At 38.7% G+C, this 19,259-nt stretch overlaps 5 protein-coding genes across 5 annotated transcripts; 2 read left to right on the top strand and 3 right to left on the bottom strand.

Annotated features, from left to right (window-relative positions):
* Positions 1-2,395: 2,395 nt before the first annotated feature.
* Positions 2,396-4,168, bottom strand: LOC136067449 (uncharacterized). The gene has a single exon (XM_065773347.1). It carries the CDS (start codon positions 4,166-4,168, stop codon positions 2,396-2,398), a length of 1,773 nt encoding a protein of 590 aa, XP_065629419.1.
* A 622-nt stretch (positions 4,169-4,790) lies between these two features.
* LOC136067448 (uncharacterized) lies at positions 4,791-5,648 on the bottom strand. Its single transcript, XM_065773346.1, has one exon. It carries the CDS (start codon positions 5,646-5,648, stop codon positions 4,791-4,793), a length of 858 nt encoding a protein of 285 aa, XP_065629418.1.
* Positions 5,649-9,439: 3,791 nt separating this feature from the next.
* On the bottom strand, positions 9,440-12,474 carry LOC136067459 (cytochrome P450 81E8-like). Its single transcript, XM_065773360.1, is given in 4 exon segments — positions 9,440-9,901; positions 9,903-9,983; positions 9,985-10,263; positions 11,520-12,474. Coding segments are annotated over 4 exon segments (1,173 nt in total). The 5' UTR covers positions 12,063-12,474; the 3' UTR covers positions 9,440-9,631.
* An 868-nt stretch (positions 12,475-13,342) lies between these two features.
* On the top strand, positions 13,343-15,750 carry LOC112011653 (pentatricopeptide repeat-containing protein At2g44880). Its single transcript, XM_024044017.2, has one exon. The coding sequence runs from the start codon at positions 13,622-13,624 to the stop codon at positions 15,413-15,415; it is 1,794 nt and encodes a 597-aa protein (XP_023899785.2). The 5' UTR covers positions 13,343-13,621; the 3' UTR covers positions 15,416-15,750.
* Positions 15,751-16,336: 586 nt separating this feature from the next.
* Positions 16,337-19,096, top strand: LOC112011631 (uncharacterized). Its single transcript, XM_024043995.2, has 4 exons — positions 16,337-16,460; positions 17,901-18,015; positions 18,500-18,560; positions 18,634-19,096. Exons 1-4 carry the CDS (start codon positions 16,430-16,432, stop codon positions 18,922-18,924), a joined length of 498 nt encoding a protein of 165 aa, XP_023899763.1. The 5' UTR covers positions 16,337-16,429; the 3' UTR covers positions 18,925-19,096.
* Positions 19,097-19,259: the final 163 nt, after the last annotated feature.

Raw genomic sequence — 19,259 nt, 5'->3', positions numbered from 1 at the left:
AGAGGGCGTCCTATCAGTTGGGGGTGGAGACAACAGAAAAAGGTCTCACCGAGCAATTTCCCTCAGTTGCTCGGGATTACTGCGACTTGACTTGGGGCAAAGCACTGGATGCTGCTGGAGTACCCCTTGACTCAGATCTTAGACTGCCAGAGAATATTTTCTATGGCGAAGATATTCGGCAGTATCCAGATGACGATGTCCCTCCTGCACAACTCCTAGAGGCCTCTGAGCTGCCTTTGACTGAGCCCCATCCCTCGGTTACCCTTGAGCCTAACCAGGGTCTTCCATTGTTAGGTGATCAGGTCTCTTCCACTGAGCCCCAGCAAGAAAAGGGTGAATTTTTGGAAAGGGAGAAACTACCCTCGGATCCTCCCCACGAAGTCCCAACGTAGACTTAGATATTTTGTTTTATTATCTCTTTCTTTCTTTTCCTTTCTATTTTTTTTTTTTGCAGTTGAGAAAATTGTAAACCATGATTTTTATTAATGGATTAGTTTTTATTTGGATGCTGATGTTCGCAGTTTAATATGATTTTCTCGCGTTACAAGTGACTTCACCTGGTAATTATAGTCATAGAGAAACATAATTACTTCGCTTTGCAAACAATTTATACAATCAATATCGTGTCCGAAGAAGACCTTATATAGCAGTCAACGTTAAAGAACAATCCTGTCTAATGCTGTATGTAAAAAAAAAACAAATGATAAAACCTTCTATAAATATACTTAGGAAAGCTCATAGAGGCCAAAAAGTAATATTAACCAAATAAATAGTGTTAGCTAATCCGAGATCATCTGGTCCGAGGACTACAGGCAGGGTCAGATTTAAGTTTAAACATTTAGAGAACGAATAAACAGTGTTAACTAATCCGAGATCATCTGGTCCGAGAACTACAGGCATGATCAGATTTAAGTTTAAACACTTAGAGAACAAATAAGTAGTGTTAACTAATCTGAGATCATCTGGTCCGAGGACTACAGGCATGATCAGATTTAAGTTTAAACACTTAGAGAACGAATAAACAGTGTTAATTAATCTGAGATCATCTGGTCCAAGGACTACAGGCATGGTCAGATTTAAGTTTAAACACTTAGAGAACAAATAAACAGTGTTAACTAATTTGAGATCATCTGGTCCGAGGACTACAGGCATGGTCAGATTTAAGTTTAAACACTTAGAGAACAAATAAACAGCGTTAACTAATCTGAGATCATCTGGTCCGAGGACTACAGGCATGATCAGATTTAAGTTTAAACACTTAGAGAACGAATAAACAGTGTTAACTAATCTGAGATCATCTGGTCCGAGGACTACAGGCATGATCAGATTTAAGTTTAAACACTTAGAGAACGAATAAACAGTGTTAACTAATCTGAGATCATCTGGTCCGAGGACTACAGGCATGATCTGATTTAAGTTTAAACACTTAAAGAACGAATAAACAGTGTTAAATTATTATAAATAGACATGAAAACAACTCTATTAATAATAATACCTCTTGAGGTTATTTACATTCCAGGGGCGGGGTATTACATGACTATCCAAGTCCTCTAGAAAGTACGCTCCAATGCCTGCACACGACGTGATGCGATATGGTCCCTCCCAATTTGGTCCTAATTTTCCCCAGGCTGGGTTTTTCGTGGTGCCGACAACTTTCCTGAGCACCAAGTCATCGGGTTCTAGGGGTCTTAGCTTGACCTTGGCGTCGTAGCCTTGTCTAAGCTTTTGGTGGTAGTGAGCCAGCCGGACCATTGCGTTTTCTCTCCTTTCTTCGATTAAATCCAATCCGGCTTCTAAAAGTTCACCATTGTTGTCCGGGCAGAACAAACTGGTTCTCAGAGTTGGGAAGTTAGCTTCTAAAGGAATGACAGCTTCAGACCCATAAGTCATTGAGAAAGGGGTCTCCCCAGTAGACCTGTGAGGTGTGGTTCTGTAAGCCCAGAGCACGTGTGGCAACTCTTCAACCTTCCCTTTGCGTCATCCAACCTCTTCTTTAAGCCGCTAACTATGACTTTATTGACTGCTTCAGCTTGCCCATTACCCTGGGGATAGGAGGGAGTAGAGTATCTATTCGTGATCCCAAGTTCGCCACAATAATTTCGAAACGAGCTACTGTCGAACTGCAGGCCATTGTCCGAAATGAGGGTATGCGGAACTCCGAAGCGAGTTACAATATTCTTCCACACAAATTTTTGCACATCCACATCTCGGATATTGGCAAAAGGCTCAGTTTCGACCCACTTCGTAAAATAATCGGTGCCGACCAGGAGATATTTTCTGTTCCCTGCAGCTTTAGGGAATGGACCCACTATGTCAAACCCCATTGGGCAAACGGCCATGGACTGGATAAAGGGTTGAGGATTCCCCCCGGCTGGTGTATGTTTGGTGCGAATCGCTAACATTGATCACATTTCTTCGCATAGTCGCGAGCTTCTTCTTGCATGCTTGGCCACCAATATCCCTGGGTAAGGGCCCGGTGGGCTAGCGATCTGCCTCCGGTGTGACTCCCGTAAATCCCTTCGTGCAATTCTTCTAGTAACGACTCAGTCGCTTCTGGGTGAATACACAACAGATATGGCCCCGAGTAGGAGCGTTTGTATAACTTTTGATCTTCGGACAGCCAGAATCTGGCGGCCCTCCTTCGGATCTTGTCAGCCCCCTTTCGCTCCTCCGGCAAGATATCATCTTTCAAGAATCCGATTAGGGCATCCATCCAGCATGGACTCTCCCGAATCTGGTGTACTTGAATTGCGTCTCCCCCTATCCCAGTGGGCTCATGAAGATCCTCCACGAGGATAATTCTCGGCAAATCCTGATCTGAAGAGGTGGCTAAAGTGGCCAAAGAATCTGCGTGTGCATTGCTACTTCTGGAAACATGTAGCAAGCTAAAAAATTCAAATTCCCCTTGCAGACGTTTAACTCGGCTCAAATAACCTTGCATCCTTTCGTCCTTGGCTTCAAACTCTCCTTGTACTTGGACCACAACCAATCTTGAGTCCGAGAACACGTTCACGGCCTTTCTCCCCATTCTTCGGACCATAACCATTCCCATCAATAGGGCTTCATACTCGGCTTCGTTATTAGTCGCTCCAAAATCCAGCTTTAGCGACTTTTCAATGATGATTCCCTCCGGAGATGTCAAGACTAGCCCTACTCTAGAACCTTTCCTGTTCGCAGCACCATCTACGTATAACTCCCAGTGAGTAGGGTATTGTTGAGAAACCATGCCAACCAATTTTTCATCCATGCTCGGCATTACCGCTACATCTTCCATACTGAGCTCCGTAAATTCGGCCACCAGATCCGCAAGGACCTGGCCTTTGATTGACGTGCGAGGCATGTACTTGATATCGAAAGCCCCTAGAATGGTGCCCCACTTGGCTATCCTCCCCGTATAATCGGCACTTCGAAGTACTGTTTTAAGTGGAAGTTGCGTGAGCACGACGATAGTATGGGCTTGGAAGTAGTGAGGCAATTTCCGCGTTCCAAGCACTACGGCCAAGATGGCCTTCTCCAACGGCAAGTATCTGATCTCGGCTTCATGCAGTGACTTGCTTACACAGTAGACCGGCCTCTGTACTCTTTGATCCACTCTTATCAGCACTAAACTTACAGCATGAGTGACCACTGCGATATAGGCAAATAAAACTTCGTCTGGCTCAGGGCTGGACATAATCGGCGGCCGAGATAAGTAATCCTTAAGCTGTTGGAAAGCCAAGGCGCACTCTTCATTCCATTCAAAATCCTTCCACTTGTTAATCAGCGAGAAGAAGGGTTTGCATCTGTCCGCAGACCTGGATATAAATCGGTTTAACGCAGCCGTCATTCCTGTTAGCTTTTGGACCTCTTTCGGATTCCGAGGAGGCCGTAGATCCTGGATAGCCTTTATCTGATCAGGATTAACTTCGATTCCCCTGTGCGTGACCATGTAGCCCAAAAATTTGCCTGACCCAACTCCGAACGAGCACTTCGATGCGTTCAAGCGCAACTTATGTTTCCTCAGAACTTCAAAAACCGCATCAAGATCCTTCAAATGCTCAGAAACAAGCTTGCTTTTAACCACCATATCATCTATATAAACCTCAATGCTTTTGCCTAATTGTGATTCGAACATCTTGGTCATCATCCGCTGATACGTAGAACCTGCATTTTTCAGACCAAAAGGCATCACTTTATAGTGGTAGTTACCAATGGGGTAACAAAAGCGGTCTTCTCCTGGTCGTCTGGAGCAAGGGGGATCTGATGATACCCCTGAAAAGCTCTAAGAAGCTCATCCGAGGATGGCCGACAGTAGCATCTACCAATTGATCAATCTTCGGCATAGGGAAGGGGTCCTTAGGGCAGGCTTTGTTTAAGTCCGTGAAGTCTACACAGACTCGCCACTTTCCACTTTTCTTCTTTACTACCACAGTATTCGCCAGCCATTCGGGATAAAAAATTTCTTTAATAGCCCCAGCCTGCTTGAGCTTTCGCACCTCTTCTCTGACTGCTTCGACGTGCTCTCTAGATGGCCTCCGAGGAGGTTGCTTCTTTGGTATACTCAGAGGGTTAACCCTCAAATGATGACAAATGAACTCCGGATCTACCCCCGGGGCTTCGTAAGTACTCCACGCAAATACGTCAATATTCCTTTTAAGGAACTCCACTAGCTCTTCTTTTTCTGGCTGAGGTATCTGGGATCCAACTTGAAAATATCTTTCAGGATCAGCCCCAACCAAGACCCGCGTTAAGTCCTCACATTTTACACTTTCATCCTGCCCGCCGGCAGGCGACAACCGCCCCTTTAACTGCTATAGGTCGTTAACCGCCATTTCTGAAAGTTCATCCTCGGACCCGTGTCGTATGGCCGCCACCAGACATTGCCTAGCCGAGGACTGATCTCCATGGATCTCGCAAACACGCCCCTCGGAAGGATACTTGACCTTTTGGTGCAGAGTGGAAGAGACAGCCCCTAGCGTGTGTAACCAGGGCCTGGCTATAATTGCCGTATAAGGGGAGTAAACATCCACCACGACGAAATTCACCTCAACGATTTCCGAGCCCGTTTGCACTGGCAGTCGTATTTGCCCCTTCGGCATAACCATTCTTCCTTCAAAGCTAAATAAAGAGGAGCAATATGGAGTCAAGTCACTGGGTACGAGATTCAATCCCCTGAAAAGATCAGGATACATGATCTCTACCGCGCTGCCCTGATCTACCATCACTCTCTTCACATCATACCCCCCAATCCTGAGGGTAACCACCAAGGCGTCCTCATGAGGTTGAATGGTCCCAGCTTTATCCTCGTCCGAAAAGCCTAGAACGAGGGGCACAGCATGCCCAGGGCTCTTCGGACTCATATCAGCATCTCCCACCGGCAACCGAGCCACGGACATAACTTTCGATGGCCGGTATCCTGTCCTTCCTAGTGCTGCAAAAATAACATTGATAACACCCAAAGGGGGTTTTGCAGAATCCCCTTTCTCAGCATCCGACATTGGCTGCCCTCCTCTTCCGCTGGAGCGATGTAAAAGATGCTTCAATCTGCCTTCGCCGACCAGTTGGTCCAGATGGTCCCATAAACTTCTGCAGTCTTCGGTCGTATGCCCGTGGTCTTGGTGGTACTGACAATAGACATTACGATTGCGTTTGTCCGAATTCCCCACCATTTTGTTCGGCCATCTGAAGAATGGTTCATTCTTTACCTTATCCAGGACTTGATGAACGGGCTCCTTGAACACGGTGTTAACTGTTTGGGTATTTGCTGAACCTGAGTGTCCAGCGAAATCTCTCCTCGGCTTATTATTATTGTAGCGATCCGACCTAAAGTCCTTCCTGTCCTGGGTGGTAGCCTTATCCTTACCCTTCTCCTGCTACCTATCCTCTTCAACCCTCTTATACTTCTCAATGCGATCCATGAGCTGGCGCATTCTAACAACTGGCTTGCCCGACAAGGACGTTCTTAAACCATGATCAGTGGGGAGACCCAACTTGAACGTCTCCAAGGCCATGGCGTCGAAGTTGCCCTCCATCTCGTTAAACATCTCCCAGTACCTATCCGAGTACGCCTTCAGTGTCTCGCCTTCACGCATGCTTAAGGACAGAAGAGAGGACAAGGGCCTGGGCACCCTTCGGCAGGTGACGAATCGCGAACCAAAAGCTTGAGTAAGTTCTTGGTAAGAATCGATGGAATCGGCTCTCAGGTTATCAAACCATCTCATGGCTACAAGACCCAAACTGGAGGGGAATACCTTGCACATCAGAGCTTCATCCCTGGCATAGACAGCCATTCTTTGGTTAAAATGGCTAACGTGTTCCACAGGGTCAGTTTTGCCGTTATAGATAGTAAAGGTTGGCTGGTTGAAACGCCGAGGCATCTTCGCTCCTTCGATCCTACGGGTGAAGGGTGACCTGGAAATCTGACTCAGGGCCTTACTCATGGCATCATTGCCCACCCCTCCATATGATGGTCCTCGAGATCGCTTCTCACAAGGGCGCTCAGCTTCATACGAGAAAGTCTCACTGATTGGAGTTTGAGAGTTCTGCTCATAGGTAATATCCTGGTCGTCGTCCAAGTCGTCATCAGGGTGTGTTACAGTGTGTTTCCTCTTCTCATGGCGTAACTCCCTCTTCAACCTTTCGATCTCTATTAGCATGCTGTTTTTCTCTGCATGGGGAACGCGACTTCCACTTCGAGGCTGGGTTCGCTCAGTGTGTGTAGTATGCACACTACCTTCACGGTCCTGCCTACGCTTCAGGTTAAGAAAATGGTCAATATGTTGGGAGGCCCCAGATTCTGCCGGTCGTTGCCCTTGACCAGCCATGACCAACCGCTGCTACTCTTCCCTTACTCTCAAGCTCTTCCCACAGACGGCGCTAATTGTAGGGTTCAAATTCTTTACGTAAACCCAAAGACAATTAATTTGTAGAGTATGGGTCAAAGAACTATAATTAGCAAGGGATTAATAACAAAGGATTATCACTCTTTCAACTGTTCATTGATCAGTTTGAATACATTTTTTTTTCCTTTTTTTTCTTCTTTCCTACCCTCCCCCTCTATTATATAGTCACTCTCACCCTCATCTCCATCGTTCACGTGCTCCCCATCCATGAACTTGCTCAAGTACCTGTCACGTCAGGCAGCTTCTTTTCATCTCTGTGTGAGTGGCGGTAGGTTAGGAGGCACTGTTCAGAGGTCTTCTCCACATAAATGCGGCCAGAAAAGTTGTTGCAATGCATTGAATACGGTGGCAGCAGCCTTTCCCTCAGATATTTCCTCATCCTTATCGTTCCTGAATATGCTTTGAGCTTATCTTGATCAGGTGAAGTCCTCGGACAGTCAATCAGGCTTTTCCCCTACTCAATTAGTCTCTGATATCATATCAGACTAAAACATCTTCCTCGGACAGGAGATGTCCTCCTCGGACAGGAGATGTCCTCCTCGGACTGGAGATATCCTCCTCGGACAGCGGTGATCCTTTACCAAGAGGATTCCACTCCACTCTGGGCCTTGCATTCTCCGCATCCTTCTCTTCGGATGTGAAACAGTCCTCTCGTGGGTATTCGGCCCATTAACTTGGGCCTGACCCCCTTATCCCCCACAGAAAATAAGTGGAAAAAACAATTGCCAAATATACCCTTAGTTTCTTTGATAATTATATGATAAAAATGCCATTTTAATAAGTTTTCCTCTATTTCATTTTTTTATTTCTCACTCAATTTTGCTTTATCAATATTTTACACTTTATCTCCTTTCACTTTACAAATACCAAATTCATTTTCTTTCACCTTACCATTATGACATTATCAAACCCACTTCAAAGAAAAGAAGAGATAAAGAAAACTTCAAATGGTCAATGAAAATATTAAACAATTATTTTACAAGTTACAATAATTTTATTTTATTAAATTCATAACAAGAGCTAGACAACACCTGTTAATGAGCTAGCTACTTGGACTCACTTGCATGGGAAAATGGTAACAGTTTACCTTTTAGTAGTATTTATTTCAGCGTGAAGTTTGGTTGCTTTGATAATTATATAACAAAAATGTCTTTTTAACACATTTCTCTCAATTTCACTTTTTATTTCTCACCCAATTTTACATTATCAATATTTTTCTCTTCTTCTCCTATGTCTATACTAATATTAAACTCACTTTCTTTCACTTTACCATTATCAAACCCAGTTCCCAAAAAAAAAAAAAAAAAAAGAGAGAGAGAAAAGTTCAAATGTTCAATAAAAGATTAAACAATTATTTTACAAGGTACACTACTTTTATTTTATTAAATTCATAACAAGAGACAAGCAACATCCTGTTAATGAGCCAACTGCTGGGCCCCACTAGTATAGGAAAATGTTAAAGTTAACTTTTCAAATGATATTTATTTCAAGTGTAAAGGTTGGTTTTTATTTTATTTTATATAATTATTTGACAAAAATTCCCTTTTAACATGTTTCTCTCTGTATCTTTTTTTATTTCCCACTCAGTTTTACTTTACTATTATCAAACCCACTTCAAGGAAAAAAAAAACAAAAGAGAGAGAGAGAGAGAGATGAAGAAAAGTTCAAATGTTCAATGAAAGATTAAGCAATTATTTTACAAGGTAAAATAATTTTATTTTGTTAAATTCCTATTTATCTTTTTAATATATTTGAATATGAGGTTAATCTTTATGTTTATGTTTAATATATGTTGCATATTTTATTTTATTTGTATTATGATTTTTTCATCTATACTAAAGTGACTTCTAAACAAAAAAGTTATTTCTCAAAAAATAAATATATAAGAACAAAAAGTCAGGACTCAAGTCAAGATAAAGCCAAGTCTTTAAAGATTTGATTTTTCCCATCAAAATTTACACAAGTCTAAGAGCACTAGTAATAGTGATGCTAAAAAACTAAAAAAAAAACTATTTTTAGTATCATTACATATAAAAAAGAGGATTGCAATAATAGAGTTAAAGGTAAAATTTTTATCTTCATTACTATAGTGCACACCTACATATAGTTGTGCACTATAGGTGAGAGCTAAAAAAAAAAATTTAATTTTTTATCCTCCATCCGGTTTAAAATAAAATTTTTTTTTTTTCCTTTATTCTTTTATTCTCCAAACCGTGCTCTCTGAAGACAAAACCTTCTCTCTCAAACTCACTTTCTCAAACTCTGGCCAAAATGGGTAACTAAACATAATTTTCCAACTATACAGTTAGTAGGTCTGGTTCTCAAACTATATTATTTACTAGCATTTCGAGTATATAAGACTCAATTTTGGCCTATAAATCGAGTCTCAAAGACTCGATTTCCATAGTCTGATCATGTTTTATGTGGCATTTTTTTCCACGTGACGACCACATGGAAATCGAGTCTCTAAGACTCGATTTATAACCCTTATAACTTTGCCACACACCAGAGAAGAACCCAGAACATAAAAATTAAAAAAAAAAATTTAAATAAAATTAAATAAAAAAAATAAAAAAAAATAAAATAAAAAAAAAAAAAAAAAAAAAAAAAAAGTTAGAAAGGTACAAATACAATAATACAATATAAATACTAGCAATGTACTTATTACAATAGCATTTTCTAAGTAACTAATATTAAATTAATCTCTGCAAAAATAGCTAAGCTATTATTGCAAACCTCAAGAACATTGCTCAAAACTCATCCTCAGACATAGAAAGAACCTTAGTTATAATTGGGCGTGCTTTGCACATGGCCTCCAATGCCACAGCCTTGGGCATGGTGAGCCCATTTCCTTCAACCATGTCAACTTCTTCCTCACTAATCCTTTCCCACTCAAAGCACTGAATTAATGACCCCAATGTCAAGCCCATTGTACGTTGGGCAAGGCTTGCCCCGGGACAAGCCCTCCTTCCTAGTCCAAATGGCATTAACTTGTTCTCGTCACTAGCTCTCTCCATTTTCAAACCTCTCAGGCTTAAAACTAGTTGCATCATGCCATATATTAGGGTCCCTATGTATGGCCCATACATTAACCAATAACATTTGTCTCACGCGGAACGTTATATCCTCCAATTGTACAATCTTCAGAGGACATGTGGGGTAAAAGCAATGGGACTGCAGGATGCAATCTAAGAGTCTCAGAGATTATATTCTGTAGATAGTGCAATTTAGAGACATCCAGTTCGTTGAGTAATTTTTCTTGTCCAATTTGATTATCCAACTCAACTCTAGCCTTCTTCAACACCTCAGAATGATTGAGCAAATTGGACATTGCCCACTCTAACGTCACTGCTGATGTGTCAGTCCCCGCAATTAACAAGACCTGCTTATTATACATTCAATAAGTTCTTAAAATCACGATAAGAATTTAAAAGTAAAAAATGGATTGATAGCTTATATTTATTTTAGCGATTCTTAAAATCACGCCAAGAATTTTAAAGTAAAAATGGATTTATAGATAATATTTATTTTTGCGAATTGATTATTGGTATTCTGACAAAGGCTTCTAATAAAATATCACTGAGTCAAAAGGTTGAGATATTGTTTTGGTTCATTCCAAATTTCTACGTCACTATCGACACAACCAAGTGGGCTCCAATGCAATAGATAGTCATGCTAGATAGCACACGTAGTTTTATGATAGGATAAAACTTAGGTATAGTATTTTAAGTATTGTTTCTTAGGTTCTCTTCTTGAGATTTTGTCATGTGGCTACTAAACCAAAAAATGCATTTCATCTCATTAGAAAAAATCTACATGGCAGAATCTTAAAATTGGAACTTAAGCAATAGCACCTAAATATTTTACCTAAATCTTGCCCTTTATGATAGCTTTAGAGGTAGGGATAAGACATGTATTAGCCTAGCGTTTCATCTGGTGAGTATGGAAGAGCACTAGACAAAAGAATTACCCCAACTTTAGCTTACCTCTAGATGGTAAAAATCAAATTTATATTTGGGAAAAAGAACAATAAAAAAATAAAATAATTAATATGATATGATTAAAGATTAATGAGTACCACAAAATTTGAAATTTTAAACAAATTATAATTCTCTATACTGTTATATATGAAATTAGAGTCTCAAGTCTCTACCTTGCAAGAGAATTTTGTTCTTAAAAAAATATAGAGATAGTGAGAAGAATATAGTTATATAAACAACTTCTTGCTTAGAAATGAAGACTACGAGGTTGACTTGCGGTTGACTTCAAATTCGTGTTCTACATATTTTATACTAACTTGTCAAATAAACAACTGGATCAGATTTGATTATTTGATTACAGAATTTCCCTTATAATTGATCAATCCAATATATTCTCATGTTCTTTAAAAAATCTTGAGTATTGATGTTTTCAACGTTTTAATTAGCGTCTAATTCAAATAATGGACTCTAGTTAGCTCAACTGGTAAAATCTTTAATGGTTGAATAAGAGATTTGGAATTCAATTCCCGCCTACACACTGAAAACTAATTGATATTTTGGTCTGATGATAAATAGTTATTATTAAAAGCTGACATTATACGTTAAAACTCTCTTTAAAAAAAAATGTTTGAACAAAGAAGAAATGACCTATACATACCAGCATAAGCCCTTTGATAATTTGATCCGTGTAGTATTCGGGCTGTGAAGTTTGCAAAGAAAGTAGATGATCAATCATAGTGTTCCCCTTCTCTTCCTTACTCCTCTTCTCATCAATAAGACCCTGCAAGAATGCATCTGTCTTGTTGGCCAATTTCTTCAATCTTTTCTCCAAACGCCCATGATCAATCCACCGCAACAAGGGCACAAGCTCTTGTGCATTTGAGGCTCCTCCTCCCTCTACTATCTCTTTCATTATCCCCTTGAATTGCCTTGCTTCTTCCTCGTCTTTCACGTCCTCCCCATAGTATCTCTTCCCTGCCACCATTCTCATTATGATGTTAAATGTCAGCTCCAAGAGCATAGATTTCAACTCTACCTTAGCAAAACCTTGGCACGAGTTGCGTGACAGTTTGCGTAGCAAGTGCTTCACTTCATCTCTCCGGATGCCTAGAAACATGTTGAGACGATTTGTTGAGAAGATTTCTAAGGCACTGATGCGGCGAAGGTTGCGCCAATGGTCTCCATAAGAAGCTGCTGTCATGGTGGTGTGGTTGTAGCCTAAGTGCTTGCACGATAATAAACGAGGATGGTTGGCTAAAACGATGTCGTTTTTGGTGAAGCATTCTTCAACTGCAGATGGGGATGATACAATGATCACGAGTTAAGACCCAAATTGCAGAGAGAAGATGTTACCATATTTTTGTGAAAAGTGGTGGAAAGTACGGTGGAGGGGTTTCTTAATGAGATGGAGATGGCCTAGAATTGGTAGAGAAGGTGGGCTTGGTGGGAGGTTTTTGTGTTTTGTTCTTGTTTGAAGCAAGAACTTGAAAGCTACTGCAAGGAGGAGGAAGAGAAGAAGAGAAGAGAGGGATGAGTATAGCAACATGTCTTCCGTGTTTGATTTGTTGTTTGTTGATATGATGCTTTGTGACAATCTGTTGGAAGATTATGGATGGGTTAATGTATCCTATAAACTCACACCTTCTTTGAAACGCACACCTTCTTGGAAATAGAACAGAACACTACGTTGGTCCAATTAATTGAAAGCAAAGGAGGGCGGAAATTGTGAGAAGTCAGGATTCAGGAAAGACATTCAAATTTTTCTTTGGAAGATAGCGTGGCTGCAGATAATCCCAACTAAACATGTTATCCAAAAAAAGGAAGGAAATAGAAGAGAAACAACACCATGTTGGCCTCTTCGGGCAATCAAACAGACAGACTATTTTGTCAAATACATTTTGTGGCAGACAAAATTGTGAAAAGTCAAGAGTCAAGAAAGACTTTTAAACTACTTAGCGTGCAGACAATCCTAGCTAAACATGTGATCCAAAAAAGGATGAATATAGAAGAGAATGGTTGCATCCTGATGAGTCCAGAAAAATCATTAAGGCCATTCATTAATGGATGACCTCTTGTTGTTAGTAAGCCATCAAAAAAAACAATTGTTCAAGCACATTCATCACATTAAAAGCCACAACCATTACTCATCGACCTTAAACTCTCATCAGTATGATAACCGTTACACATGGGTAATAATTACCTCCAATTATGTACAATAGCTACCCAAATCAACTATAAAATGGACAATCGGACTCACTTACTAAGGTATATATAAAGAAGACTACAAAATATAATTTATATGCAAAATATATGAGTTGATACTGATTCAAGCATTAAAGACTCCCCTACTGAGACTCTTTGAATAACTTTTTTATTCTTGCAGATCTTCAAAACCCGTCAAAAGCTCAAAATTAATCGAATGACTTAACTGATGATTTTTTATTTCATCAGTTTAATGCCATCTATGAGGAAAGTTAAGCCATCACCATCAAACACATAACTATCACCACCACCACCATCACCATCACCGTCAAACACGCCGTCCCAATCCCAATATATGAGTTTTTGAATATATTAGAATATAAATTGTATTTTATATTTTGTTAAAAAATAATCAGTATTCCCATGCAATCGTGATTTGCAGCTAGTTTAAAAATTATATTAAAAAATTATAAATAAATAAAAAAGACATAACTAACAATAGCGCCAAAAATAATACAATTTAGCAACGAGAGTGACAGAAAATCTTGACATCTATCAATGAGAGAGCTAGAGCAGCTATTCCTTTGGAACTCTATAGAAAGAAAATGCTTATACCTCCTCCAACAAAGAAACACCTTAGCTTCTGTCCTCCAAATCCACGCTTTTATGCTCAGAAACGCGCTTGAAACCAATGTTAATCTCCTTACAAAATTCATCACAACCTGCGCGTCCCTTGCTGGCATCCACCATGCTCGTCGTGTGTTCGATAATCGTCCCCACAGAGACGACACGTTCCTTTGTAACTCCATGATCAAATGCCATGTGGGTATGCGCCAGTTCGTTGATTCATTCACTCTTTATAGAGATCTTAGGAGAAACACGGGTTTTGTTCCCGATAGCTACACGTTCACGACGTTGGGCAAGTCTTGTGGTTTGAGTTTGGCAATTTTGGAAGGCCAAGAGGTACATGGCCATGTTGTGAAAATTGGGTTTTGCTTAGATTTGCACGTATCAACTGCACTGGTTGATATGTATGCAAAGTTTGGAAAGATGGGTTATGCAAGAATGCTGTTTGATGAAATGTCGCAAAGAAGTGAAGTGTCGTGGACTGCTCTTATTTGTGGATACGTGAGGTCTGGTGATATGAGTAATGCAAGGTTGCTTTTTGATAGGATGCCTTATAAGGACTCAGCAGCGTTTAATGCAATGATTGATGGTTATGTCAAATTGGGAGATATGGGCTCAGCTCGAAGTTTGTTTGATGAGATGCCGGATAGGAATGTGGTGTCTTGGACTACTATGATTTATGGATATTGCCACAGTGGTGATGTTGAATCTGCTAGGTTGCTTTTTGACACCATGCCAGAGAAGAACCTATTTTCATGGAATGCAATGATGGGTGGATATTGCCAAAACAAACAACCATATGAAGCATTGAGATTATTTCAGGAAATGCAATCAACCACATCATTGGAACCGGATGAAGTAACAATCGTATGCATTCTTCCGGCTATTGCTGATCTGGGTGCTCTGGATTTAGGTGGCTGGGTTCACCGGTTTATCCGGAGGAAGAAGCTTGATAGAGCAACTAATGTATGCACTGCGCTTGTTGATGTGTATGCGAAATGTGGCGAAGTTACCAAAGCCAGAAGACTTTTTGACGAGATGCCTGAAAAAGAAACAGCTTCATGGAATGCTCTGATATATGGATTTGCAGTCAATGGCTGTGCCAAGGAAGCATTGGATATATTCTCAAAGATGCAACATGAAAGATATAAACCAAATGACATAACCATGCTTGGTGTTTTGTCTGCTTGTAACCATAGTGGTCTGGTGGAGGAAGGGAAGAAATGGTTTAAAGCGATGGAGGAATTTAGGCTTATCCCAAAGATTGAGCATTATGGTTGTATGGTAGATCTTCTGGGAAGGGCTGGATGCTTGGAGGAAGCTGAGCAGTTGATTGAGAGAATGCCTTACAAGGCTAATGGGACAATCTTGAGTTCTTTTCTATTTGCATGTGGATGCTCTAAGGATACTGTGAGGGCTGAGCGAGTACTAAACAAGGCAGTCAAAATGGAGCCACACAATGATGGAAACTATGTCATGTTAAGAAATTTGTATGCAACAGAGGAAAGGTGGAGAGATGTAGAGGAAATTAAGGGGTTGATGAGAAAGAATGGAGCAAATAAAGAGGTAGCATGTAGCATTATTGAGGTTGATGGTAGAGTCAGGGAGTTTCTAGCTGGAGAGAGGCTGAATCCACATTTGGAGGCTATAAATTTAACACTGGATCAGTTGAAGAAGCACATGAAAGGACAAATTATTAAAATTACAGGGGGAGGGTTGAATTGATTCTGAGGTAGGCTTGGGCAAAGCACAAGCTAATACAAGTTTCCGTCACATAAAATTCCATGAATCTTGGTTTCTTCAAGAAAATTTTCAGAAATATCTGTACATAGATCAAAAAGCAACAGAGGATGAAGATGCCATGCCTATGATTTTATTTAAGGGCCATAGCACAAGTGTCTCAGACAAATGAATTATTATCTCTTGATATTAAGAGTTGTATAGAACTTTCTTTTTATTTAATTTTCCTTTTCTTTTTCTCTTCTTTTTCCTTTTGATCCTATATTGAGGATCCATATCTGACCCTAAAATTTTGGAACAAAGTTTGTTATTGTTTTTTCCTTCCGGGATGCGCAAAGAAATTTTTTATTCCTGTTATATTATCTAGTTGTTCACCATTCATTAGCCATACAATCAGAGGTTTTGAGAAGTTTGAGTTAAAATTTTGGAAGAGAACCCATGGTATTCTTTTCATGAAATTAGAGAGATGGAATGGACCATGAGGATAGTGTGATGGATATTACAAATTAATCTTGAATTAAAATGTTGGAATTGATAATTTTTGAAGATTAGTTGCTCATTACAAATACTTTCATAATTTAAAATGAATAGCTGTAATTAAAGCCTTACTATTTCCAGAAGTGAAATGAACCATGAGGTATTATAGAAAACGACATGCAGTTTCTGTAGCAAAAAATACAGTATTTTTAATACATTTTTGTAAATACAATTTTTCAATCAAATATGAAATACAGTAACTCACGAAAATATATTTGAAATATGACGTGAAATAAATGGAATCCAACCCCACGTAATGGTTCTAAAACAACAGGGTAGTTCCAAGCCAAGAATCTGATTTTCTTAAGGAAAACATATCATCAAATCCTTGATACCTTGCTTAGTCTATGCAAGCACACTGCAAGTCATTCCTATCTCTTTTTTTATAACTCTCTCTTTCTCTCTTAATATATATACGCACCTTATTGTTGGACCTGATTATATTTCTATCCTTCTACCAAAATGGGTCTGGTTATGAGTCTCGTGGGAAAAGGTTTGTCTCTTCGCTTCTCATTTCATGTGCTTTCTTCAATCACTTCTTTTGCAATTACTATTTTTTTTTTCCTTTGTTTTATATATGATTCATGTTTAATGTCTTCTTTTTTTTTTTTTTTTTTTTTTTTTTTTTCTCTTTATAGATTTTAAATTTTTTGATAGGTAGATTATGGGAGAGGTGGGGTTCAAACCACAAATATAAGATATTACAAAAGATGTCACCATTGGGCTATCACTTAAACGGCTGAACCCCTTTAGATATTTGTTTATTGTCTTTCATCATACCTATTTGTGGCTTGGTCCCATTACAACTGATTCCCCCCCATAAACTTTCAATTGTTACATTTGATCCTTAAAACTTGGATTAAAAATAAAGTTGTTAGAATTTCGTCCAAATTAATAAATTTCACATTTTGTGGGCAAACAACTTCTCCTTATGATTTGAACCAATCTAATTTAGTCCTTCAAGCCTTTTCAATTATACATTTTGGTCCATTAAAGTTTGGATTAAAATAAAGTTGTTGAGGGTATTTTGGATGAAATCCTAATGATTTCATTTTAATCCAAACCTTAGGGATCAAATGTAATAAGTTAAAATTTGTCGACTAAATTGTGTTAGTATCAAGCAAGGAGACAAACTCTCTCTCTCCATTTGATTTGGCCAAGTAGCATGACAACAATAACTTTATCTATATACACACACACAAAAGCATGGCAACAATGAACACCTTTATGGTGCCAAAGGGTAGTATATGTCATTATTCACAACATATTTATACTACTTTCGTTCAACAATAGATGAATATTTGTAAGATGACACATTTTAATGAAAAAGTAATAATCCCTTTGTAAATGCTTTTAGGCAGGTCATGTGTGTTTGAAACCATCTCACACCCACATCCGTCACTTAATTTCAAGTATTTTATGAGGATTATTATTATTATTATTATTATTATGTTTATGTGTGCTTCATAAATTTTTTTTTAGAGATTTATAAATGATTTATTAGGGGATGAAAATAGTAACATTTATATTTAAACAAAGTTTTTCTTCTAATTGATTTAGAAAAACCTCCTTAAACCAATTATGTGACAATCATATTACAAGACATGACCAAATATGGAAGTGATCAACTGCATAAAGCATTGTGAGAAATGCAGCTTAAGTCATTTTTTCAATGCCACCCAAACATCTTATATGTAATACCAAACATGGTTATTAATAGTCATAATGCATTACCATTAATCATCTTTGTTATCATCATCATCACATTACTACTATTGTTATCATAAAACTCGTCCCCATTATTCATCTAAAGTCCTAGTTGCATCTTAGGAGAAAGTTAATATTTTCAATTTATTTTATTTTTGGCTGAAAGTTAATAATTCCATAAGACACCATAACGTTTCTGAGCTTTATATTGTATTTTGCATCATAGGATTACCATCAGCGCAGGTGTTGAATCTCTTTGTGGGATCGCTCTACAACGAGTTCCAGAAGAAAAAAATCAACGACTTTGATGAGTTCCACAGTGCTATGCTCGATGTCTTCAAGTAAGTATATAAGATCATATAATATATCTTAATTATCATTTTCAAAATAATAATAACAAGGGAAAAAGAATATTAGAGATGAAAATGTTCAAGATCAACTCGTTCTCTTTTTGGGTTCTTGTTAACTAACTAATAAAGTTTGTTATTGTTGAATAAGTGATCTGATATTAAACCCTGCATACACACCAAAAAGAAAAACCCATTGATATTTTGACCTTACAATAAATAGTAAATTAACACGAAACGAATATCATGAGTTCAATCTTATTATATCTATCAGAAAAATCTACCTTATAGATGTCTTCCAAGATTCTCACCATACCTTTGCCACCTTTCCAAGTCATTACGTGATCACTTCTATAAAACTGTTTGATATCATTTTTAAGTAAAGAAAATTTTTAAGAATCTAATTGATAGCATCAGCCCCAAGTTAATTCCCCTAAATAATTGTCTAACTATTAGTTCTAAATAAAATTTTATGCAGCACTCTCAACTCAGCAATGCCTGGAAAAAACTTTGATGTACCATCAACCAAGGAAGTAGAGGTCTGTCTAAATTGCTTGCACATTTATATGATTCTCTCATTTCTTCCTAACTCCTATATGTTACCAAATGCAGGACACTTATGAAAAATGGAGAGAGGAATCAGACGCGGCACAAAAGAGGTTAGTGTTCATTGAGTTTATGAAGAACAAAGTCAATCTTAACAAAGGAGATTACTCCATGATGATGACTGGAATAGTAACACCTCCGGCAGCAATGGCAGCTAAAAGGGCTGGAGAGAATGTAACACAGCTAAAAATGATCAAGGCCGTTCCTGATGTGATATTTATTCCCTCAGCAACAATGGTTGCTCTCATTGTTGCTAAGGTGTCCAAAAGGATGTTCATGGGGAGCATTCCATCCTGAATATTGAGCCTAATACGCCAAAGTAATGCAAAATGTAATATGTCTGTGATTACGGATATTTTGCTCTTTATGTATTCTAATGTATAAAACAAGAACTTTGAGTTGGATATTTGTATTTCCCATCTCTTCTATCTGACATATATACCAAAAACATCATTTTTTTTTTTTTTTTTTGTGGGATCATTCTTTCTATAATGTTGTTTTGCAATTGTATTCTACTCAGTTCAACTGGTAAAATCTCCTATCATCAAATAAAGGACCTAAGTTTGAATCCTATCTATACAACAAAACTCATTACCGTCTTAACTTGATAATAAAGAGCAATTATCAAAGAA

The sequence above is a fragment of the Quercus suber genome, unplaced genomic scaffold (genome assembly GCF_002906115.3).
Source record: "Quercus suber isolate HL8 unplaced genomic scaffold, Cork oak 2.0 scaffold_73, whole genome shotgun sequence".
Lineage (NCBI taxonomy): Eukaryota > Viridiplantae > Streptophyta > Magnoliopsida > Fagales > Fagaceae > Quercus > Quercus suber.
The sequence above is the reverse complement of the archived record's forward strand: the minus strand, read 5'-3'. Positions and strand labels throughout refer to the sequence as shown.